Below are 26430 nucleotides of genomic sequence, written 5' to 3' on the forward strand. Positions count from 1 at the left end.
CACAGTATTTTAAAATTCTGAGTATTTTGTCAAAATAACACAATATAATCACATCAATTTCAATTATTTTGGTAATTTTATTTCAAAATACCTGTCAACAAGTATGTCCATGACAATATGGACAATGAAAAAGATTCAGGAAATGGTTTTTGACAAATAGATTCCTTACTAGGCATATTAATACAGAACTCTGAGTAATTTATTTAACTACAATACAGAACCGTATTTCCCACGCATCACTCAGAAATAGTGTAAAGGCTTGGGGGAGTCAGGGGTAATGAAGGAGGTGAGGGAGAGGGATGTAATTGCTAGGAAGGGGCCAGGGTGTGAACTTGAGGGTAGTTGGGTGTGGGTGAGAGAAGTATGGAACAGGTTTTTTTTGGGGAGTGGGGAGGGATTGTTAGGGAGCCTCTCCCATGCAGATCCTGTCTGACTCCTAGCCTCTCCTATTCAGTCAGGCTCATCTGCCCCCTCATCCCCATGTGTCCCTGCACCCCCCACTCAGCCATCCCATGTGTCCCTACACCTACTCAGCCACTCTCTGCACCCCATGTGGCTCTGCACCCCCACTCAGCCAGCCCCCTCCCCTGCCCATCCCCTGTCTCCATTTGGCCCTGCACCCTCCTCCATCCCCATGTGGCCCTGCACCTCCACTCCCATTCAGCCCCTGCCACTGTCTGTCCTTCCCCAATAGCCCTTTTGAACCCCAGTCTGTGACCCTCCCGCAGCAGCCCCATGTGCCCCACACTGTCTATCCCCATACCCCCAGCTTCCTGACCTGGTCCCACTGGCAGGATGTTGCCTTCTTTTTCCCATCAGCAGCTGGGGCTGGCTTGGGAATGTCTGCTCTATTCTAGTCCCACCGCGGCCCCTACTGGGCAAAAGGCATAACTGCAGCAACTTTCCAGCAGAAGTTATTTTCGGGGGGGGGTGTTGCGGAAATCTGCTCAGCACATGAATTCTGCACTTGCGCAGTAGTGTAGAATCCTCCCCAGGAGTAATCTGTCTATCTTGTGCGGGAAAGCATAGTCTCAGTTACTTTGTAGATATACCCTCAAAGTCTTCCTTTGTTTCTTTGTATCGTACTCTTGACTATCAAACTGAGTTTGGGTTAGGCTTCTGTACTAGAAAGTTCATTTGTATGACAGTATTAAGGAATCCTAAAAAAACATGTATTTCAGTTACTATAAGTTAATATCTATAAGGCCTAATAGTGAGTGATTTGCTAAATACATAATTGTTTCCCTGGCCATTTAACTATTCTGATCAAAATGTAAATAACAATTTTCAGTATATTGTTTCTCAGTGAAATTCCATAACTTGTTTATGTAGGTGACGAAACACATTTCTGTCTGTGAATTCATTAGTTAAATTACGCTTTGCTTGGAAATGTATCTTGACCGTTTAAACCCACACTCGTTTGTGTATTGAAGTTGTAAATGCTTTTCATTTGCAATTTGAGTTACTGAGCCCTTAACTGGCCAAACCAGTTTCCTTTCAGAAAAAGTGCTACCATAGGTCATGTTTTTCTTCTGTCTCATTTTTGTTTTTTAAAAAGCATCAGCATTCTTATTCCAATTCCACTTTTAAACCAAATTGGTTTCCTAGGGTTTGGCTGTTCCTGTGCATAGGTAGCTGCACGGAGCCACAGATTGCTGAGAACCAATGATGCTAAGTCACTGAGAGATATTACCTTCTGCTTGAATCTCATCTTCCCCAATGAGTCTGGATATTGGCTTGTTCTCACTCTGAAAATGTTTAAAGCTACTTTTACTCAAAATGACACATCATTTTAAATCCTTAGTTGTACATTTTTTCTTTCCTTGTAGTGATTTTGAATAAAGACTTAGGAAGCCCTATTTAAAAGGCTCATTGGATTTGATGCTCATTTATTGCAGCAACCAGATTATTAGTGCCTAGATCGTATTCTTCAATACTTGTTCCTGGCATAATTAAGTAATTATTTGCCAAAAATTGAAAAAGTTAGCTAGAAATATATAGTTAACAAATTGTCTGTTTTGCTGTATATTGTTTTGGACTAAAATGAGCAAATACTGGAAAAGAAGCATTCAGAATGTAAATGAGAATGGCTAGTGGTCCTGATCGTCACATTTATTTTAAAATGATGGGGTTTATTATTAGTTGGACAAAAGAAGCTGCTGCCAGTCTTGGTAAAGTTGAGCAAGACTAGTGGTGACTGCAGATCTTTAAAAAGCTGCTATTTTATTTATTTATTATGTTATGATTAAAGTAGGGCTCCAAACCCAAACTGAAATCAAGGGAGGTTTCCCATCATGCTGGGCACTGCACAGATACCTGGCAAGATGGTCTTTTTCTCCAAAGAACTTAGTCTAAATAATTGGTTCAATCTCTTCCACATCTGGACCCCCACAATCTAGGAAAGGCAGGATATTTGCAACCCACTGGCATCTGTTTGTGACCCTCCAGATTGAGAATGTACACCATATATTTCATTCTTGGGGAGAAGCTTTCAGAGCAAGCCAGTGATGATCAGTGAAGTGTTCTGCAAGGACAGAGACATGTACAGTAAGGAAAATCTTTGCTTCATCTCTGAGCTTGATCACATGACTTTAAAATTTGCCTCATTAAATCCAATGAATTCTATTTTGGAAGGACTGCTGATTTACACAGTGAGTGTAAATACCAATACAGTGATTGCAGACAGCTTTCTTCAAGAGCCAGTTGTTTATAAAGCTTCAAATATCTTTTTTTCCTATAGCATGTTCTATCAATCAGGCCTCATGTATGGCTCCTTCCAACTCATTCCACTCAACGTTTTACATTTGTCCAGCATAAGTCACACTTGTGGTTTTATCTCATTCTGTGGAAAACTAGTGGTTCTCCTGATTTTTAAGCATCTGTTCACAAATATCTGAAGCCATGTCATGAATTCATCAACTGACTACTTGATTGGAGAGGAAAATTGCATTGACTTAAATCACAGCAAGAGATTCCAATCTAACACTGATATTTGAGAGAAAAGTCATTGTTTCCTGAATTATAATGTGGCTTGGCAGTTTTTGTTATTTGCAATGTCACTAAATATGATGCCATTAATAAAATGGCTTTATGGGTTTACATCATTGAAAGTTTTTGCTTGAAAAATTCAATGGCTTTCTTCAGAAAGACTGCTTGCTCTACAAATGGCTTAATGCCTCCTTCCTTTTAGTGGCCATGTGCGTGCCACGCAATTCTTCACCTAAAGGAAAGGCAGGCTGCAAGCAGGGGATCCACAAAAGAGAAATCAAGGGTGTGTGCCTGGCCAACGGCACCCCGCATAAATGCCCAGCACCAGAGGGCACTAGAGCTGGCCCAACGGATACCACTGAGGGAGAAATCCCCAGCAACGGTGCACGCAACGTGCACACACCTAATGTGGAATGGACATGAGCAACACCTCTCGAAGAACAACAGTTAGGAAAGATTAGTAACCTTTTTTTCTACTAAAAAGAAAAGGAGTACTTGTGGCACCTTAGAGACTAACAAATTTATTAGAGCATAAGCTTTCGTGAGCTACAGCTCACTTCATCGGATGCATGATGAAGTGAGCTGTAGCTCACGAAAGCTTATGCTCTAATAAATTTGTTAGTCTCTAAGGTGCCACAAGTACTCCTTTTCTTTTTGCAAATACAGACTAACACAGCTGCTACTCTGAAACCTTTTTTTCTACTGTTACTGCCAAGCTGTTAACTACAGTTTTGTTGCTGTGACATTGCGGGTCCCATGAGAAATGTACCCTCTGCAGTCTGGGACACTTAATCTGTACCATCCAATTAACAACCATGTGTATTAGTAAATTTACTTTGTTTTATTTTTCTCAATTGGGCAGATGCCCCTACAGTGATTCCTCCATTATGAAGTAGTGTGGGAGATTGGATGGGTTTCCTGTATCTCCTGGCTACACACACACTGTGTAGCTACTGTTGAGAGCATAATGAGTCTAAACTCTTAGGCTTGGTCTACATGACAGAGTTAGGTTGATGTAAGGCAACTTACGTCAACCTAGCTCCGTAAGAGTCTACACTATAGTGTTGCTCCTACTGATGTAAGTTGCCCACTATACCAGTCTAATAACTTCACTTCCGCAAGAGGTGTAGTGCTTAGGTTGATGTAGTTAGGGCGATGTGGTGTCTGTGTAGACACTGTGTTACTTACTTTGCCTGTCTGGAGTCTGGCCACCCTGCTCAGGCTGTCAGCGCCGGGGCAGGAAGCGGAGGGGGTCCAGTTGTCAGTACCTCACACTTAAGTTGGAGGAAGTGCTCCTGGTAAGGACACAAACCACCAACTGAGTTGCTGTAGTGTGGACATGAACCACTGCAGTAATTACTGCAGTGGCTGTACGTCGACTTAACTTAGGTCAACTTAATTTTGTAGCGTAGACGAGGCCTTAGTTAAATGAAAAAATTAAATATAAAGTACTTAATTCTCCTACATCTTTGTTTTTAATAATTATAAGGCTTTCCTTCTTATTGGTCTTTTAACGCATGGAACATTTAGTTTTTCCTTCTTGGACTTATAAGGATCTAGTTTGTTGGAGGATGTGTGGAGACTTTTAGCTGAACTCAGATTTCTTCCAGAAATTCTTTCCAGGTGGTGAGAAAATCTTCAAAGCAAAAGGTGCCTTTTTTTCTTGTTCTCCTAGGATTTAGACAGCAAAATGTTAAAAGTGAATGCTTCCTCAAGGATCGTAAAATTGATAAGAATCTTCATATTTTTCATTCAGAATAAAAAAAAATTATATGTGACATAAACAAAACTAAATGGTCTATTAGACTTTTATATTAAACCTCCTACAATTTGTGCAAATGGCACATTGATTTTTATATAACCACAATGTATTCTATAGCAAGACAAGTTTGCTGGCATAGAAGCATTTGTAGATCTAACATGAAACTGTAAATCAGCATTTCACTCTTTAGGATTCCATTTACCACAAAAATCTGTTGGGATGCTTCAACTCTGCACTGAAAAGTGTGTGCGTGAGAGAGAGAGACACAGACACAGAGAGGCAATCTTCTTTTTTTGGCAAATGGGTAAATCATGGTTCAGGTATGTCAGGTATCTTTATGCCATACCATCACCTTAAACAGGGGCTGAAATTACCCTATACACAAATAATTCTAAGATAACAAATTATCTACGTACAGTATATGTGGTGTGGCATATATATTTGCATGTATGTATGTGTAAGTATATCTAATATAGTTAAAGTACCTTTTAGTGTGCACTCACTCATTCAGTAACCATAAACGTACTAAACATTTAGCTTTGTGATTGTAAGTTTTTTTTAGTGGAGTCACTGTCTTTTACTATGTGTATGTACTAGAGCTACCAAGCGATTAAAAAATTAATTGCGCTATTAATTGTACAATTAAACAATAATAGAATACTATTTAAATATTTTTGGATGTTTTCTACATTTTCAAATATATTGATTTCAATTACAACACAGAATAAAAAGTGTACCGGTGCTTACTTTATATTTATTTATGATTACAAGTATTTGCACTGTAAAAAAACAAAAGAAATAGTATTTTTCAATTCACCTAATACAATTACTGTACTGCAATCTCTTTATCATGAAAGTTGAACTTACAAATGTAGAATTAGGTACAAAAAAACTGCATTCAAAAATAAAACAATGTAAAATTTTAGAGTCTGCAAGTGCACTCAGTCCTACTTCTTATTCAGCCAATCACTAAGACAAACAAGTTTGTTTACATTTGCAGGAGATAATGCTGCCCGCTTCCTGTTCACAGTGTCACCTGAAAGTGAGAACAGGGGTTCGCATGACATTGTTGTAGCCGATGTCACAAGATATTTATGTGCCGGATGCTCTAAAGATTCATGTGTCCCTTCATGCTTCAACCACCATTCCAGAGGCCATGCATCCATGCTGATGATGGGTTCTGCTCGATAACAATCCAGAGCAGACTGGCGCATGTTCATTTTCATCATCTGAGTTAGATCCCACCAGCAGATGGTTGATTTTCTTTTTTGGTGGTTTGGGTTCTGTAGTTTCGGCATTAGAATATTGCTCTTGAAAGACTTCTGAAAGCATGCTCCACACGTTGTCCCACTCAGATTTTGGAAGGCACTTCAGATTCTTACATCTTGGGTTGAGTGCTGTAGATATCTTTAGAAATCTCACATTTCTAAAGATACCGTCTTTGCATTTTGTGAAATATCCAGTGAAAGTGTTCTTAAAACGAACATGTGCTGGGTCATCATCCAAGACTGCTATAACATGAAATATAAGGCAGAAAGCGGGTAAAACAGAGCAGGGGACATACACTTCTCCCCTAAGGAGTTCAGTGCAAATTTAATTAACACAGTAATTTTTTCAATAAGCGTCTTCAGCATGGAAGCATGTCCTCTGGAATGGTGGCTGAAGCACGAAGGGCCATACGATGTTTAGCATATCTGGCACATAAATACTTTGTAATGCCAGCTACAAAAGTGCCATGCAAATGCCTGTTCTCACTTTCTCTTGACATTGTAAATAACAAGAGGGCAGCATTATCTCCTGTAAACAAACTTGTTTGTCTTAAAGATTGGCTGAACAAGAAATAGGACTGAGTGTACTTATAGGCTCTGAAGTTCTACAGTGTTTTGGTTTTGAGTAGAGTTATGTAACAAAAAAAATCTACATTTGTAAATCGCACTTTCACGACAAAGAGATTGCACTACGGTACTTGTATGTGGTGAATTGAAAAATACTATTTTATAAATTTTTACAGTGCAAATATTTGTAATAAAAATATACACTTTGATTTCAATTACAATGCAGAATACAATATATATGAAAATGTAGAAAAACATCCAAAATATTTAATAAATTTCAATTGGTATTCTATTGTTTAACAGCGCAATTAAAACTACGATTAATGGTGATAAAAAAATTAATCATTAATTTATTTGAGTTAACTGTGATTAATCCACAGCCCTAGTATGTACACTGCCTTGCACATGTTGAGACCTCTAAGTGCTACTGTAATTATAGAGGGAGATGTTAGTGCTGCCTATAGTTAGGGTTGCTTGTTGCTTCCCAGTATAAGACCCTGTTTTAGTTGTTTATAACCTTGCCAAACTTTAATCAGTCCATGCTGGATGTGAGCCTCAGGCAGATTTTTTATTTCCAGAATGTTTCAGCTAAAATTGTGTGTGTGTGTGTGTGTGTGTGTGTGTGTGTAAATCTGCAACTGTTTCATTGAGACAGTAGAGTTTGTGCATGCTTTGAAGTGGGAACTCAAAATTTCCTGGGCTTTTGGGGGTGGAATAAGAGCAGGAGGTCTCCAGGGTGCCGACGTTTTAAAAAAAAAAAAAACTAAATCGTCCACCCAAATTTGGCCAAGTTACTGGCATCCATTAAAAATTTTCTGTGCTCACATTCTCATTGAGTGTTATTAGTTTGGCAGCTAAATTCTCCAAAGATAGTTTTTACTGTGCATATTGCATTCCCACACAGCTCATATATACCAACGGGGCTGCACAGGTGTCATTCCCGCAGAGCAACTGGAATTGTGCTTTGACATATAAAGTGTTAATAAAAATGCTAAGTACTCTGAAAAAATCAGGCCCTAGGTGTCTCAAGTTGGGCACCCAAAATTAGTAGACACTTTGGTCTTAATCACTCTGTACTTCAGATGCCCATCTGTAAAACTGGGGGAGTAGCACCTAATTTTACAGAGGTGTTATGAAGGTGAATTCATTGTTTGTGCAGCACTCAGTCTGGTGAGAGCTCCATGGAAATGAGGGTTGAGTGATGTGTGTTGAAATAAGGCCTGAGGTTACAGACAGAAAGAGAAGGAAGAAACAGTAAATAAACTAACTGCTCACTGAATGAGGCAGAGGTTTGGGGGGGGGGAAGTATTTGGTTGTGTAGTTAAAAACAATATCATAATGTGTATGCCCAAAAAGGGTGAATTAAGGTTGCACAGGCAACCTTAATTCTGGCATTTCCTAACTTTTGAGTGCTGCATTTTGAAAACTTAAGGTTCTTTTTAACAGACATGCTATAATTAACTACAAGTACCTTAAAAACACAGTCTCTGCCCAGGAGAGCTTATAATCTAACCAATCCCTGCAACAAACCCAGTCACCAACACTGTCCGCATATCTATTCAAGGGACACTATGATAGGACCTAGCCACACCAGCAGGGGTTTGTTCACCTGCGCGTCTACCAATGTGATATATGCCATCATGTGCCAGCAATGCCCCTCTGCCATGTACATTGGCCAAACAGGGCAGTCTCTACGCAAAAGAATAAATGGACACAAATCAGACATCTAGAATTATAACATTCAAAAACAAGTCGGAGAACACTTCAGTCTCCCTGGACACTCAATAACAGACTTAAAAGTGGCAATTCTTCAACAAAAAAACTTCAAAACAGACTCCAGTGAGAAACTGCAGAACTGGAATTAATTTACAAACTTGACACCATCAAATTAGGCCTGAATAAAGACTGGGAGTGGATGGGTCACTATAAAAACAAATTTCCCTCTGCTGATACTCACACCTTCTTGTCAACTGTTTGAAATGGGCCACCTTGATTGCATTGACCTCATTAGCATTACAAAAGTGATTTCCCCTCCCTCAACTGTTGAGAATAGGCCACTTCCACCTTAATTGAATTGGCTCGTTAGCACTGACCCCCACTTGGTAAGGCAACTCCCATCTTTTCATGTGCTGTGTATTTATACCTGCTTACTGAATTTTCCGCTCCATGCATGTGATGAAGTGTGTTTTAGCCCACAAAAGCTTATGCCCAAATAAATTTGTTAGTCTCTAAGGTGCCACAAGGACTCCTTGTTGTTTCTACTGATACAGACTAACACAGCTGCCACTCTGAAACCTGTAATCTAAGTGTCAGATAAGATGCAGTGAGGTATGTGTAATGAACAGTTGAAAGGAAACACAACATTGTGTACACATCTTGATTGCATTTTTGGGTGCATGTATGTGAACTTTAGGACATATACAGCTAAATATGCTCACTGTGAATTTGAGTCATTTTGGGTAGTTTTTAAGGAATAGGTTCAACAATATAACTTTGGTAAAAGTCCTACATCTCTGTGCTTGGAACTTCTGTTGACATTAGTAAGAGTGTTCGCATGTGGAACGGATGCAGGCTTGGGCTCTGCTGTTCCTGAGGAAAGGTATGAAATCCTACATTCTTACTATGCAATTCTCAAATAAAATATCTTGATGTGGGGGGGAGGTGTCTGATTCAGTTCCATCAAATTTGATATTAACTAGGATGAATGTTGGTGTTTTCATTTGTTGTAATTACTCAGTTTGGCTCTACTCTATTAAAAAAAAATTATGGACTTGAGTTCTATTTTAGTGACTCCATACAAGACTTCCTCCTTTTACAAGAACAAGAGTTTTTGTTTTTTTGTTTCCGGACTTGCAAACTCATCCAGGGACAGTCAAGCTAGGTCTATTGTTTCTTTTGCTTCATCACCAGTAATGAAGATTATGGCCTTAATTGGCACCTTGTGCAACATCATTGTCTTCATTTAGGGTTGTGCAGGTTTGCTGATAACATAATCTAGGGCAGTGGGGGTTGCACAGCTTTATATGAGGACTTTAATTTAAAAAGACTGATCCTGGCAATTTACTATCCCATAACTCCTAACTTCTTTCTCTACTAACATAATAAAATAGAAGATGGCAGGGGAACACAGTATCTGCAGGATAATGTTAAATGGTTTTATAAAGAACATATTATGGCAGTCAAGTTCTGTGTGACTTTTTTCAGTTTAAAATTAATTGAAGGAAAGCAATAGATGTAAATTCAAATTTTATAACATCTTAGCGATAATAAACTTTGCACTTACATAAGGTCTCAGTGTGTCTTACAAAAGTGGGCATTGACATTTGTAAAAATGGAGAATCTGTGATACAGATTAAATGAGGGTTACAGAGGAAGCTGGTGGTATTCAATTTCTACTTGACAAACTAATTTAATAAATGCACTGTCATAGACTGAAAACTGGCTGAATGGCCATAAGTACAAGGTCCTTACAAACTTTTTGTATTTTGTTGTCAAAGGTGTTCCAGGCGTCCATGTTAGGCCTATTTTTATGAAACATCTTTAATCTGTTTTATCTGGATTGATCTTGAGTCAACTAGATTTAATTCAAGCATCTTTCTGTGCCACACTAAAAAAACTGACCAACTCTCCGTCTGGGTCTGGAGAAACGGAGATGTAGAGCAAAGTGTCGTCATCAAAAATACAGATGGTTTTGCAACCCACCCACTCGTATGTATTAATAATATTTGACATGTATATTATCATGGTGCCAAGTGGCTTCAACCAGGTTAGTGGCCCATTATGCTATGTACTATACAAACATATAATACATGACAGTTCCTTCCCCAAAGAGCTTAGAGTCTAAAGACAGTGCAGGTGGAGGAAACAAAGACATGGTGATGAGGAAGGGGGTGGACAGAGAGAATAGGGTACAAAAATAATAGAATGTTTGAGCAAAAACTAGCTTTGACCATGAATTGTGTAAAATTGGTAGCACTAATCACTACTCACTGCTTTGCTAGCCGTCGTCAGATGGCACTTTTGAAATGAGTTTTAAGGGGATACTTGAAGATGGATGTGGGATTGGCTTTCCCTGTTTAATGGGAGAATGCATGGAGACACTTATGGGTGAAACAGACAAGCTGGCGATTGAGGCTGGCACTGATGTTGGAGTGGAGGCTGGGTAGCTGTTGAAAAGTTAAAATGAAATATTTAGAAGTAAGATAAGAGAATGGATAAATGTGGATCAGACTTTTTGTTGACTGATTGTTGAGAGGAGGGTGATGCACCTGAACCCTTCAGTACCACTCTTGAGAGAAACTTTGGGGCAAATGGACAGACTCTCAATGCTGCCTTCTGCGGCTTCCCAGAGAGGAAAGAAATGAGCCAATCCAATGCCACTCTGTCATTTCCTGCCAGGATACCATGGCATATCGACAAGACTTCCATGTTCAGTTGAGTCTCAGGTTTCTGGAAGACATGAGGGTCTGCATGGATATTTGATCTGTATATGTCACCAGGAGATTGTCTTGCAACAAGACCAGAGCAAATTGAAAGGTATTAAGGAAGTTTGAGGACTCTGGATATACAGTTGCTGTGTTGTGCTGTAACATGTTCCATAATTTTCCCAAAAAAGGAAGACTACAGAATGTCAACAAGTGAAATGGCTTAACAATTTCTCATGTGTCTTATGTTGGTACCATGTTTTCTTGAAGGAAACCACAGTAGTCTCCACCATTAAGAGCAGTGTATCAATGTAAACTTCAACAATTTTTATGAAAAGGAGGGGCATGTGTCCAAATTTCAGGTTGCAGAGTGAAGCTACCCAAACGCCTACAGAACTAGTGAATAACTTGGGTGGAAATGTAAATAGAGAAGAGACCATAATTCTGCCAAGTCCTGACAGTGTTCAGCTGATATAAAAATAGATTTGGAATAATCTGGTCTGCAAAATAGATGGAAAATTTGTGACTGTTAGAAACATTCTATTCTCAGTAAAGAGAACTCAGTTTATCAGGCTATCCATAGCCCAAGACAGTTCTGCTGGCACAACTCCGTGATTGCTATGCTAGAGGAAGAGAACCACTTCATCACAGCTTTGTCATAAGACTTTGAAAACTCTTCTTGCCACAATCAGTTTGACTCGGAATGTAACTTCTGTTTCCAGTGCTATAGCTGCCTTCCTAATCATTTCACCTACAGCAGAATGGCAGGTCACCTGTATTATAAGTCAACTTGCCGGTGAGGACAGCACAGTAAAAGGAAAGGAGTCTTTAGGATGTCAAAGAACATAAGATAAACATAGTATCCAGCCATGATTTTGATTTGAGGATCTGGCTGCAGAACAGTCTGCCTCTGTTCAGTTCCAAAACTTCCGATGAAGTGAGCTGTAGCTCACGAAAGCTTATGCTCAAATAAATTTGTTAGTCTCTAAGGTGCCACCAGTCCTCCTCCTTTTTTTTTTTTTTTTTGCGGATAAAGTCTCACATGGCTGCTACTCTGAAAACTTCCACTGGTTCTTTTAGATCTGAGTACAGATCATCAAAGTAGGCTCTCTACCCTGATGGGAGCAGAGGTCAGCTCTAGTCTCAGACTAAAAAAGGCTGCATTCTAAAAATGATATCCCAATTCAAAAACAAAGTTGAGTTATCAGACGTGGAAGAATGGCTTTCTGGTTAAGGCACTGGTCTGGGACTTGCGTTATTTTGGTTCAGTTTCTGGATCTGTCACAGACTTCCTCTGTAATCTTGATGAATCAGCCTCTCTGTTCCTTTTAGTTTTCCATCTGTAAAATGGGTATAGACTTTCCTACCTTAGGAATGTGGTGTGAAGATTATTTCTTTAAAATTGTGAGATGCTTCAGTGTATGATGATTGTGTAGAATAACCGCTGTCTTTTCTCTGCAGGTCAACTTTGTAGTGTGCCAACTCTTTGCCTTGCTTGCGGCTATTTGGTTTCGAACGTACCTTCATTCAAGCAAAACTAGCTCATTTATAAGACATGTTGTTGCCACACTTTTAGGCCTTTATCTTGCACTTTTTTGTTTTGGATGGTAAGTAACATTTTATCTTCTTTTTCAACTGTTTCATGTGTTTTGTTACATACATTTTGGTATTTAGTGCTGCTGAAGTTTATTACAGTTAAATTTACTACTTTCTGTGTTCTCTTTTGGTTGCTGTACACAAATGTACAGAAAGAAACGAAGTAATATATGCTCCACCCAGTGTAACTGAGATGGAAAGTATTCCAAATGCCACATTATTTAATTCTCTGAAGGTCTTTTCAAAGGATTGTATCTTGCAGCTGTTTTTGGGAGGAGAGAGAGAGAGGAAGAGCGAAAATAAAAACTAATTTTGTGACTTGTACAACTTGTGACAAATTTGTGTAACATACTGCTCTGAGTAGGTGTTGCAGAAAGTCCTTTTTTTTTTTTTTAATAGCTTCAATGGATAATATCAGTGTCTCTTTTTTCTGTTTTTATTGATTTAAATTTTCACAATTGCAGGAAATTATTTAATGACAGACTTTGAGATTAAAAAAATTAAAGCTCTATAACTGTTAAAATGCAAACTGTCAATATCACAGGTCAAAGTATACAAAATAAGTATCCTGAAATCAAACTCTGATAAATTCTCAAGCTGTATTTTTTTTTCTTTTGCTTGTCTATACATTTTTATTATCATTTATGGACATACTTTGGGTGTGGGTGTGGGTGTGTGTATGTATGTATGTATGTATGTATGTATAACAGTGAAATCAACATTTACCAACACTTCTCAATAAAACTAGTATGTCCAAGCCAAGCTATGAGGCAATACTAAATTAATGCCTAGATACCACTTCTTAATCTCAAAGTATCAATTAGCTTGCATTGTTTTTTGTTGAATACTGAATACAGATTTGAATACCAGGGAAAGGGGAGGTGAACAGAATTTTTGATCTAGATTGTTTCTCTGGCACCAGGGAGGGCCTGGAAGGAAGTGGACTCCGACAGGTGTCGTTTTCAGATTCAGTTGTGACTGCTGTTAGGATATCCCAATATATGATATTCTATATAGGTTCTTCTGCCATATACTCTTCACCATTTTATATACTCAAGCTGTAACTGGCCAGAACAGCAGTAGGGGCAATACAAGAAATGCATTTACTTTTATGTAGATAAATTACACTACAGACTGAATAATCTAGTTGTTTCAGTGCAGTGTGACTCAGTACTTATCAGGCTAGTTCAGGATGAAATAAGAGGGAGTTGTCTTAATTGGTGTGTGGCACAACAGCTAGTCCAACTTTCTCTTGAGGCACTGGTATATATTGGCCAAGGCATTTTCTTAATTAACTAAAATATTCTGGCAACATTTAAAAACATTAAGAAGATAGGATGAGCTAATGCCACTCCCCCTTCCGTTTGCATAGTTCTTGAATTCTGAACTACAATTGTGGCCCCTATATTCAGTTTAGCCACACAGATACCTGAACATCTGCTTGCTGCAGACATTGCTTATAGATTCAGGAAATCAGAAAGTTAGGCTTATTCTTAATTAATGTTATCTTTCAGTTTTATGTGTGTAAGTTTGCAGTTTATTATTTATACACATGCACATAATCACGGAAGTCTGGAAGGGACCTCGAGAGGTAATCTAGTCCAGTCCCCTTCACTTAAAGCAGGGCTAAGTATTATCTAGACCATCCCTGAAAGGCATTTGTCTAACCTTAAAAATCTCCATGATGGAGATTTCACAACTGCCCTTGTTACCTGTAGGGTTCTTTCAACCCAAAGCTCTTGGTAGCTTTACTCTGTGCAAGTTGGTGTCAGGAAATAAATCAATGGAGACATGGCTGTCTGACCGATAGATGACTGGCACAAACAGGACAATACAAGAGTGCTTTCACTTAAAGCTATACTTAACTTAGTGTCAGACACTTACACATGTCCGCAACAGGTTAGTAAAACACCCCCAACCCTCAATAATTACTAACGTTGGGTGTGGCTCTCCAGTGGCATAGCGGCAGCTTTCCGATGGCCAATCTTGTGTCTGCTGGTGAGACCCTCAAGATGTGTCCAGAAGAAGAGTCTCTGAAGAATCCAACTACCCCAAACTTTCTTCCCTTATTTATTCCGTAGTATTACAATAACACGTCACTCAAATAAAACTTGTTAAGCAAGCAATTTCAAAGGTTAAGCAAGAGAATTCCCTCTGATTACTAATTAGCCAGATGTGTTTTTGCAGAGTTTGCATGCCTTGAGGGCTTGACAGACACATCCCTGAGGGCACATATAGATAAACTTCTTGTTTTTTCTTAAACGCATACCTCAGCAGTTTCAACACAAGTTATCAGGAAGGACTCTGGGTCAAGCTGTCCTTTTTGTGGTAGTTCAAAACCCCTCCCCTCTTGACTCGGTCATGATAAGGCTGCAGCGTAGGCTCACTTACGGCCTGCTGGCTTGGTTAACGTTAGCAATAAGCAGTAGTGGTCTGCTCACTTTACCGGTCTGCCAAGATCTCCCCATATAGCCTATGCAATCTATTCCAGTGCTTAACTACTCTGACAGGAGGGTTTTCCTAATGTCCAATCTAAACTGTCCTTGCTGAATTGAAGCCCATTGCTTCTTGTTCTATTCTCTGAGGTTAACGAAAACAATTTTTCTCCTCCTCCTTGTAATAATAATTTTCAAGTACATAAAAGGTTATCATGTCCCCTCTCAGTCTTCCCTTTTCCAGACTAAACAAACCCAGTTTTTTCAGTCCTCCCTCATGGGTCATATTTTCTAGACCTTTAATCATTTTTGTTGCTGTTCTCTGGACTTTCTCCAATTTATCCACAAATGAAATGTGGCACCCAGAATAATTCTCCAGTTGAGGCCTAATCAGTGCAGAGTAGAGCAGAAGAATTACTTCTTGTGTCTTGCTTACAATACTCTTGCTAATACATCCCAGAATGATGATTGCTTTTTTTCCAACAGTGTTATAATGTTGACTCATATTTAGCTTGTGATCCACTATGTCTCCCAGATCCCTTTCCTCAGTACTCCTTCCAGGGCAGTCATTTTCTATTTTGTATGTGTGCAACTGATTGTTCCTTCCTAAGTGGAGTACTCTTCCGGCTTGGCTGTGAACCACTGATAACTACTCTCTGGGAAAGGTTTTCCAACCAGGTATGCACCTACTTTATAGTAGCTCCATCTAGGTTTTATTTTCCTAGATTGTTTATGAGAACTGTTTTTCCTCTAAGACTTGCTTCCCATGGAATCTTACCTAACAATTCCATGAGTTTATTAAAATCTGCCTTCTTGAAATCCATTATTTTTATTGGGCTGTTTTCCCTCCTACCATTCCTTAGAATTGTGAACTCTACCATTTCATGATCACTTTCACCTAAGCTGCCTTCCGTTTTCAAATTCTCAACCAGTTCCTCCCTGTTTGCCAAAATAATATGTAAAACAGCCTCTCCCCTAGTAGTTTTCTCCACCTTCTGAAATAAAAACGTCTCCAGTACAGTCCAAGAACTTGTTGGATAATCTGTGTCCTGCTCTGTTGTTTTTCTAACAGATGTCTGGGTAGTTGAAGTCCTCCACCACCAGCACCAAGTCCTGTGCTTTAGAAGATTTTGTTAGTTTTAAAAAAAGCCTTCTCCACCTCTTCTTCCTGGTTAGGTGGACTATAGTAGACCCCTACCATGACATCACCCTTGTTTGTTTTTGTTTTTGTTTTTTTTTTTTTAAATTTTTTAACCCCTTTTATCCTTACCCAGAGACTTTCAAGAAGTCTGTCTCCTTTTTCAATCTCAACCAAACTCCAAGTGTATACGTTTTTAATATATAAGGCAACATCTTCTCCCTTTTTACACTGCCTGTACTTCCTTAGCAAGCTGTACCCTTCTCTACCCAATACTCTAGTAATGTGGAATATGCTGTACATTTAGGGTTGCCAACCCTCCAGGATTGACCCGGAGTCTCCAGGAATTAAAGATTAGTATGAAATCTCCAGGAATTTGTCCAACCAAAGTTGGCAACCCTACACTTACTCTCCTTTTATCAAATATGGCAAACATATAGTGCAGCGATATGGTGTTTTTATAACAAAAAGATAATTCACACCTCTCCTTTGAGGAAAAGTAACAAGATTATTTCAAAATAAATGAAAATGTATTGTTCCTTCTAAATTTGGATTTCTAAAATTTACTGTTGAAAGACAGAAAACTACACAATAAGTACAGAACTGAAGATTTGTGGAAACCCTTCATTGGCAATTTCATCCAGACTGATGAATTAGGGTGTCATTGGTTTTGATTTGGCTTTACTGAATGTGGTCCTAAGTAATTATCTCTTAATTTAGAAAATAAAAGTTTTATAAAGGAAGCCAAAAAAAAGCCTAATAAAACAGAAAAAAACAGTATCTCCTCTGTAATTCAGAGATTTTTAAATAATTTGCAATCTGAAATGCTGGATATGAGGTTTGTCTTATGCATATCCTGATAGTTTCCAGTAGTTAAATATGAATAAAATAACTTCATCTTATCTTTTTCCAAGGCAATAAGTAAGCATATTAGGTTACAAATTTCTGCTGCCCCGCATCTCAGTCAAAAACATTAGTCCTTTCTTAGTTTAGGAGTAAAAGGCAACTTTTTATTCTGTCTTTGATCTTTTCTGTCAATCCAAATAGTTTGGTATCATTCCTGCCTGCAAATGGAGACAGTACAGAGAATCTCTTTTGGTTATGTCATCACCTATATACAGATTAGAGAGAACCTTAACCTATTATTTTCTACAGTGTTTACAGTAAAATTCAAAGACTCTCAAAAAACCAAATTACATTTTAAAATGAATACAATTCCAATACACTAAAATTTCACTTTAATAAAATCTACCAACCTCCTCTCCAGCTACTCAGTTGTCTGATTAGATGGTGGTGTATAGTAAATCCAGCTCCAGAGGGAGTAACTCTTCTTTTTTCTGTCCTGAATCCCCAATTGCACTCTCAGAAACTCCAAATGCAGGGAATAATTTGGAATCTACCATCCTCCGCGAATGTATTTAACTAATAATATAACCTGCTTGCCTCAAGTGAACTCCACAGAGTATTAAATCACCTTTATCACACTGGCAAGGTGATTTGGGGCACGAAGAAAGGTCATAGTGTCCTCTTTGAAAGTAAATATTGAAGCACCCTTGGAGTGTACCTAGCACATAGCTAAATGGGTTAATTTAAAATATTTAGATTTATTGTTCATTTCAATGCTGTTGTAATTGAATTGCATATGACTCAAAGATCAATCACACTGCTAGTATTACCTTTCTGTTTTTGTATAAAAGAATTAATACTTTTAGATACTGAGTGTTAACTTGCTAATATGGATTGCAATTCCACCACAAGGCATGCTTTTTACAGTAAAGTATTTGTGGGGTTTCTTGAAAATGCATAATCTTGTTCCTGATCTTGAGCTTTTGAATTAAAAAAGAAAATGTAGTTATGGAATTCATTGTAACTAATAAGGACTTGAAATAGAAAATAGTATTGATAATTTTAGCTTTTTTAAAAATAAATGCTTTTCCTTCTTAGTATTAATTGCCATAAAATGAGATGGATAAGTGGATAAAATATCTTTACAATACTCTTAAAATATTCAGTGTAGCATTTATTTCTTTAAAAAAAATTGAGTGTTACATCAAAGCCAATATGAATATTAGCCTTCTTATATCTCTAATAGGCTAGCTCCTGCTGATGCAAGGATCTTTTTGTAATCATGAAGATCCATGTGAATCGGACCTGCTTTTATATCAGAAAGACCAGGCAGTTTTTGAAAGAAATGAATGACCAAGATTTATAGGAAAACCTGTCTTATGTCTGTGATAACTGAGCTGAAGGTGACTAGCAACAGCAGCTGATTTTTAGGTTGTATTTGTATGGAAAAGAAAATTTCCAAATAAATTAGTGGTATTTTAACTGTTTGATCTCTTTTGATTAAGACGGTCCCAAAAGGGGAGAGAGAGAGTTTACCTAGTGAAGATCGAACACATTTTCCTCATAGATAACGTGTTGCCCCCACTTCAGGGAGCCACCTGCTGAACTGGGCCCACCCATTCCACCAGCCGGGGTTCCCTCACCCTGCCTTGCTGTTCCAGGCCCTCAAGCCTCCTCTAATACACACACAATACACAGAAATCTGTACAGCATAAGCTCATGAAAATCGCCCCCTCCCTCAATGTGGAGGAAGATATGCACAGCTTTTTGCCGCCCCCCTCCCCCCCCCCCCCGTTATGAATTTCACAAACTGGTTTATAAAAAACAAAAACAAGTTTATTAACTACAAAGAACAGATTTTAAGTGATTATACTGGATAGGAAACAAATCAAAGTAGATTACTGAGCAAATAAAGCAAACACATAAACTCAACTTAATGTACTACTGGGTACAAATAGTAATTTCTCACCCTAAATGTCATTGTAAGCAGTTGCAGAGATTTTTGAAGACAAACTTTTCTTGTTTGCAGCTTAGAATTCCAGATATTCTTTTCATGGGCCAGATACCTTATAGCCTGGGTCCAGTTCTTCTCTTCCCGAGATCAGTCTGAGGTGTTTCCAGCAGTCATCTTGGGTGGGGATTCAGTAAAGAACCCACCCTGATTACCTCACTTCACTGCCTTAAAAAGGATTTATATATGGTGGGAATCCTTTTGTCTGAGTGTGATTTTTTTCCCTCCCCTCCCCCAGTGAAAAAATACTAGTAGTCCAAGATGGAATCCAGTACCAGGTGACATGATCACGTGACTCTGCAGTGTCACAGCAACATCCCAGGAAACTTCTCAGGAAGGTGAGGGATTAGCATGTTCAGAATCTTATTGTTCTCCCTAATGGCCCATCCAGACTTATTGCTTTCTGTCTGGTGAGCGTTCCCCAGAACACTCTTATAATTGATACATAGTTAATATTCCTAACTTCAGATACAGAAATGATACATGCATACAAATAAGATAATCACATTCAGTAAATCATAACATTTCCAATGATATCTCACATGACCCATCTTGCATAAACTACATCTTAGTTATGCCATATTCATATCATAAACATATTTCTTTGAAGAATATGGGGCATAGTGTCACAAATACTATTAAGAAAATAAACTTAAGAGGGAAATTTGTTACCAATATCCTACTTTCCTGTTGAAAAATGACTTTCTACCACCATGTTATGTAAAAACAATGAAGAAAATGTACAGATCGTCAAAACTGTTTTAATCACTGAATCTTCACCAACTGATGGTGATTTGGTTGCCAGTATGAAATAACTTGATGGGAGTGGCCCGGCCCTCATCAGTTCCCGCAGCTCCCATTGGCCAGGAATGGCGAATTGCGGCCACTGGGACTGTGAGCGGTCATACCTGCGGATGCTCAGGTAGACAAAGCGTCTTGCATCCTGTCAAGGGCTTACCCTGAACAAGCCGTGAACCAAGTTTGAGAACCCCTGTCCTGATGGGCTGCGTGCTGAAGGTTGCCAACCCCTGGTCTAGGAAAACATCATTGTTCTTGCCATGCTGTACCTGTTCTTTGGATAAGTAGAACATTAGTCTCCATGACTGTTGGTGTGGAACTTCAATTGTCATATTTTCCCTTTATGTGGAAAAGTGAACTGCAAAATGTGAACTTTACTTTCATCCTCTACTGTTTGTGTATGATGTGCGAAGACTAATTCTCACAACTCAAGCTGCCAGCATGCTCTTCTTGTTGAGATAAGGGAGAGCTCCACTCAGGTTATAGGCTTGTGTGAGACAACTGCTCAGATAATTTAAAGATGTAAAGGGCCTCTGTAAAAGAGAGTGGATAAGGGACCTGATATTTTGAATGCAAAAAACCCTCAAACAGATATTTTTATAAGAAAATACTAAAGGGCAAAAGTTGGTGGGTTTTTTGCTTTTCAGTTACCTACCTTAAAGTAAGTTTAAAGGTGATCTTGTTAAGCGTGTAACAACAACTGATGGATTAAAAAAAATCTATCTTTTCATTTCAAGTAAGGAAAACATATGTCTGTGCTAGACTTTTGGTAATGGAAAATGATTGCCTGGAGTGACTATTATAATTTTTTCTAGGTATGCCTTACATTTTGTTGTACAAAGTGGAATTTCCTACTATATCATGATCATAATAGGAGTGGAAAGTATGCACAAGTAAGTATTAGGTTTCTTTATTTAAATTTAAAGTTATTTAAATGAAGAATATAAACAGTTATTTAGAAAGTTGTTGTATAGCTGTTTATAAGAACAAATAAGGTTTATATCTGCATACATTTCTCTTACTGACACACTTTATTCTTGTAACTGTGCCTAGTATGTCATGTTGCTATTGGCATTAGAATATCAAAACATTTCAGTATTTGAATTACGCTAAAGATAGCTTGTTTATACGGAAAAACCTTTTTTGTCTGCTTTGTCTGTTTGAAATGCCAAGCACTTATCTCACTGTCTGCAGAAAGAAATGCTAAGGCAGCATTGTAATTCTCAGTGTATAGCTGTTAATACGTTTCTCATTGCTTAATCATAAATGGTCTTAGATTGCAAATACATGATTAATCCATATTAATACAATTTTATAGTTCTCAATACTAATGGAAGGAAAAGATCCTGGATGAGAAGAGGGTATGTGTGATGAAAGTAAATATTAATTCATTTAAAATGCCATCATTTTTTGTTTGCTCTGTTGTTTTAAAAAAGGAAAAGAAACATGGAAAGGTATTCACATTAGGACACAATTTTAGTCTGATAATAATAGAATCATAGAAATGTAGGATTGGAAGGGACCTTGAAAGGTCATGTAGTCCAATCCCTTGCACTGAGGCAGTACTAAGTATTATCTACATCATCTCTGACCGATATTTGTCTACGCTGTTCTTAACATGCTCCAGTGACAGAGATTCTACAACCTCCTTAAGTGATTTATTTCAGTGCTTAGCTACTCTTACAGTTAGGAAGTTTTGCCAATGTCTAACCTGAATCTCCTTTGCTGCAATTTAAAGCTAAAATAGAGACCTAACTATGTAATAGCATTTACATGGTGTTTTTTTTGTTTTGTTTTCCTTTAAAGGAAACAAACAAAAAAGAATATTTTAAAAATGAATTGTATGTATACTTTAGATAAAGGCCCCAACTGAGTTTAGGGCCCCATTGTACTAGGCCCAGACAAATGCAAAGTAAGAGACTTAATTCCCTGAAGAGGTTACTTAAAAAAACAACACAGGCAAAGCAAGGGAGGGGAAACGGAAAGGAGATGTAATTTTGTTTTTGTACTGCTGATGTCTCTCAGTTGCCCCAGATTGTCTTCGAGGGAGAGTCTAAGTGTTCAATTCCCTGGGGGGGGGGTGCGCGCGCGCGAGAGAGAGAGAGAGAGAGAGACACACACACACACACACACACACACACACGTGCACTTTATATTCCTGTGTTGCAGTCAACGGAATCCACCTAGTTCGATTTAGCAGCAAAAACTCTGCGAGATTTTAGAATCTGGCATCCTATTAACCTATTACACCTTCTTATTCCTGACCCCCACACAGGAAGGGGGTTCCTCTGTCAGAGCTCCAAGGTTCCTCAAAGTTCAGCTCTCTGGTTTCTTGCCCCAAATCATTGTCAAAAGGATGGAATGGAGATCCCTGGAGAGCCAATCAATAACGTGTCCAAAACAGTTGCCATGTCACGCAGCACAAGAATCTCCCTTCCACTGTGGGCCGCATACATGTACCCTGTACCATTTACTGCCATTGCCGTAGTGGGAGGGAGAAACCCATATTTGATTTAGCAGTCTTTATCTCCTGCATGACAGGTGCAGGTGTTTACTAGATTTAGATAACACTGGGCAGCTTTTATCTTTTAATTTAAAAATATTAATTTCTGCACATGAAATCCTTTTTTTTTTTTTCAAAGCTGATGCCAAAGGACAAAAGAAATATGCAGTTAATGTTTCATCTTAATATTTTTTGTTCATAAAAAGCTCTGTCAATTGCAGTAAATCCCAAAGAGAATAAATTTGAAATAAATAAATGGAAACATAAATTATTTTAGTATTGAAACATAACTTCCTTTTAGTTAGCACAAATGCTGAAGGATTAAAGGAAAAATATTCAATCAGTATTTTTGTTTCAGCACCCTCTTGTTTAATTTAATTGTATGCGTCCTAGTGAATCAAGTTCATCCCTAGCATAAGGAGGCACAACTCCCATGAAATCAGCAGAGTTGTGGTAAATCAAAACCGGGATAAATTTGACCCAGTGCGATGTATTGCCCTAACACATCCACTAAATCAGTCTGCATGTGGAAAACAGTATTTGGATCTTAGAGTAGGTAGCCTTTAAGTGTACTAAAACAGCTGTACTATAACAGATTTAAAGCTAAAACCTGAAATGTACTTGCACATCTTGTTTAGTGTCTAGATTATTGACATGGTTATGCTTCTTCTAAAAGTAAAAAACTATTAATGAAACACCATAGTTGAGATTTTAAACACTCAGGAGTGTGGAAGTTCAGTTATAGGGTTTCCTTCAAGGGGAAGTTGTTTTTTTTATTCTGTAATGCTCTATACGGGAGAAAAGGAGTTGCTTCTGTCACCAATGCTTTCAGCCTTTAATGCACATAAGATGCCCTTGTATTTAAAAAAATGCTCCTGGGTGTTGTACAACTGTTTTCAATACTGGTCCAAGTTTATCTTCTCAGGGTAAGCCTGCTTCCTCTGCCTGCTGGTGGTTGTCTATGCTAGTGTAACACCAGTATGGATGACGAAACACAGGTGTTGAAGCCACACCTTGTGGTCCTCCCCAGTGCAGTCCAACAATGCTGCTTCCCATGCTTCACTTTAATGGTCATTTTGTTAGTGAACTGGAGCAGCATCTGCAAGAGGTATCATATTACATAAATAGATTACAAATAAAGCCTCTGGCAAATCCCTATTTTTCACCTTTTATGGTAGAAGTACAGCTACAATCGGCACCTGAGAAATCTGTACAAATAAGCTTGGTATGGAATGAAATCAGAGTCCTGCGACATCAATTTCTTATTGTGTGGGTGGGGTGGTGTGAAACATGTGGGCTGTTAAATTTTTTAAGTGGATAAAGGCACAGAAAGACAAGGAGAAGGAGGCTGGAGATAACAGTCTAGATGGACACACTTCTGTAGGTAAATCAGAATAAAAATATTTTTCCTAGGTTTGTTTCTTGTAATCCTTTTTTTTTTTTAAATTTGGCATTAGAGTATTATATTACCCAACTCAAAGAGCAAAATTACAGTCAGTGAAAGATTTTAAAAGTCGTGGAGTACACAGAAAAAATTGTTTAATGCCTAAAGTCAGGTTAAAGCTGAAATAAGCAAAAGCTTTGTTCCTCAATTTGAACTAGCTCGCTTAGTAAGCTAAATGAGGTGTTTATTGAACATTTGACACACAAATTTCACTAAATGTCATGGGCTCAAAGACAAGTTTAACTGTAGGATAGAATATAATTTGAATTGCCGTGAAAGCTAAGATGGGAGTAAAATTTCTTTTTTCCTAAGTCATATTTGGAGTGAAATACAGAATGGGCCAAGCAAACGTTCCCAGCTTTGATTAAGGAAGTGATAAGATGCCAAAAAAAAAAATCCCAACAGCTGCAGAAGGAGAAAAGCATTGGAAATCTTGGCCTCTTAGAGCATGTTAAACAGAACAAAACCTTTTTGTGTAAAGCAGATACTGTGCATTTAGGGTCAAATCGTGATCATATATAGGTGGGAAAAGTTCCCTGCCTTATAAAGCTCCCAAGGAATCTCACAAAGATAACTGAGGAACCTGACTAAGATGACACGGGCTATAAATCTCTGGCTGCCAGGAAGAAGATGGAGATACTTTCTAAAAAAACAAGATTATTTTTCCCATGAACATCAGGAATTTGATCTGTGTTAAATGTGGAGGAGCTTTTACCAGTTAACTGTACTTTATGGGAAAAAAGATCTGAAATAGACTTGCTATGCCCCCTCCCCCCAGTTGCAGTTATTCTCCTCCTCTTATGTCCCTCAGATATTTGGATCAATTTGCAAGTCAAGATTTTGGTGCTCCCTGGAGCAACATATTGGCACAGGCATCAGTGTTCCTTCTGTTCTTCCTCTTTTAAGATTCAGATTTCTCTGTCACCTGGACTCTTTTAACATTATGGCTTCTTATTTTTTTTTTTAAAGTATTGACACTGAATTGGATCTCTGCTTAGCAGGTTTTTTTTTGTCATTATGACCCTCTGACATCTGTCAGCAGTCCTTTGATACCATTGACCAGATGCCAATCTCATTTTCCCCTAAAAAGGTATAAACGCACTTGTTGTACCTTTAACAGATCAACAGCAAGACAATCTCAATGACTATCTCTTGCCTTTAGAATTTACTTCCCTTTAAGCTGGCCAAATCTTATATGTGGTTCCTTCAGGGCATGATGCAAGACATTATCATTAGATTATGGGTGTGTATGTTTATTAATACTTAATGTTTTCATCTTCAAAGCTCTTTTTTAACATACTAATTGATTGTCAGTTAGTTCTTTATCCCTTATTCCTGACAACATAATTGCTTCTACTTGAATAGCTGGCAGTAGAAGCTGGCAATAGGGGTTCTTAAATGAGGCTCCACATGGGTTAGTTCTGTCTAGTTGGTGTTTTTAATTTAGTATAAGTACCTGATTACTGTGGCATTACATACACTACAAAGTAATACTATGTTAGTGTACTAAGCAAGTATAGCAGTTGGGAATGTTTGTGTTTATTGCTGAATAAATTTTTTGTTTCTTTTAACTTGACTCTATTATATAGAGTTCAGTCTTTAGGATTGTAAAGTATGAAAAATATATTTTCTGTTAGGAAAGGGACTTATGTGTATTGTTGTAACACCTAGAAGCCCTAGTCATGTACCAGGACCATTTGTGCTAAGCACTGTACAAATGAAAAACAAAAAAGATTTGTCCCTGCCCCAAAGAACTTACAGTATAATACTAGAGGCAACAGCTGATGGATACAGACAGATGGAGTAGGACAAGGAAACAATAACACAATGCTTGTCAACTTGATCAGAAGTGGTCTTAGCATACCAGCAGTCTAGCTGCTGTCAAGCTTTCATGGAAAAGGAGAGAGTTAAGAAGGGTTTAGAAGGAGGATAACGAGGTAGCTTTGCAGATGTTTACTAGGCACTCCTCCCAAGTGTGAGGGGAGCACAGGAGAAAGCACAAGGGTACTTGTTTGAAAATTTAACAAGTGGATGATGGAGGCTGGTATCCTTGGCTGTTTGGTGACAGGAGTCAACATCTCAAAAGTGATTTGAGAGACTGTGAAGGACGTAGAAAGTGAAGACAAGTTATTTATTAGATGTGATAGAGAAGGGTGGAGAGTTGCGAAGAAACAGGTGACGTGGTCAAAGTGATGGCCTAGGAAAATGATCTTTGCAGCAGCATGCTGAATACACACGAGTGGGGCAAGATAGCATTTGTCAAGGCCGGAAAGAAGAATGTTGCAATAATTGAGATAAGTCTGTAGAAGATTTTTAGTTGTGTGGGTGAATAAGAAAGACCATCTCTTAGAGATGTTACACAGAAAGAATCAGTAAGATTTAAACATAGCCTGGAAATGAGGGCAGAAAGAGAGGTCTGAATTGAAGATGACATCCAGGTTACATGTCTGAGAGATGAGAAGGATGGTGCAGTTTTGTTGATGGTGGCAGAGAAAGGAGGTAGTGGGAGCAGAGAGGAACATGAGACGGTCTGTTTTTAGCCACATTGAGCTCGAGCTGATGACTAGACATTCATGAGGAGGCGTCTGAAAGTCAGGCTTAGATTTTATTTAGCAGAAGTAAGGAAGTAAATCTCAAAATTGTCAGCATA

At 38.3% G+C, this 26430-nt stretch overlaps 1 protein-coding gene across 5 annotated transcripts in view; it reads left to right on the top strand.

Annotated features, from left to right (window-relative positions):
• MBOAT2 (membrane bound O-acyltransferase domain containing 2) overlaps positions 1-26430 on the top strand; it is a 194984-nt gene that overhangs the window by 17746 nt on the left and 150808 nt on the right. For 2 of the 5 annotated variants that reach the window (XM_038396463.2, XM_043510274.1), the window contains exons 2-3: positions 12471-12616; positions 20649-20726. The exons of 1 other annotated variant lie outside the window; for it this stretch is intronic. In XM_038396463.2, the coding sequence (XP_038252391.1) occupies positions 12471-12616; positions 20649-20726 (224 nt within the window). Of the gene's footprint in view, positions 1-9730; positions 11122-12470; positions 12617-20648; positions 20727-26430 lie in introns of those variants that run through there. 2 more of the 5 variants (XM_038396465.2, XM_043510276.1) reach the window with 2 other exon arrangements.

Source organism: Dermochelys coriacea, chromosome 3 (assembly GCF_009764565.3).
Source record: "Dermochelys coriacea isolate rDerCor1 chromosome 3, rDerCor1.pri.v4, whole genome shotgun sequence".
NCBI classification, from domain to species: Eukaryota; Metazoa; Chordata; order Testudines; family Dermochelyidae; genus Dermochelys; species Dermochelys coriacea.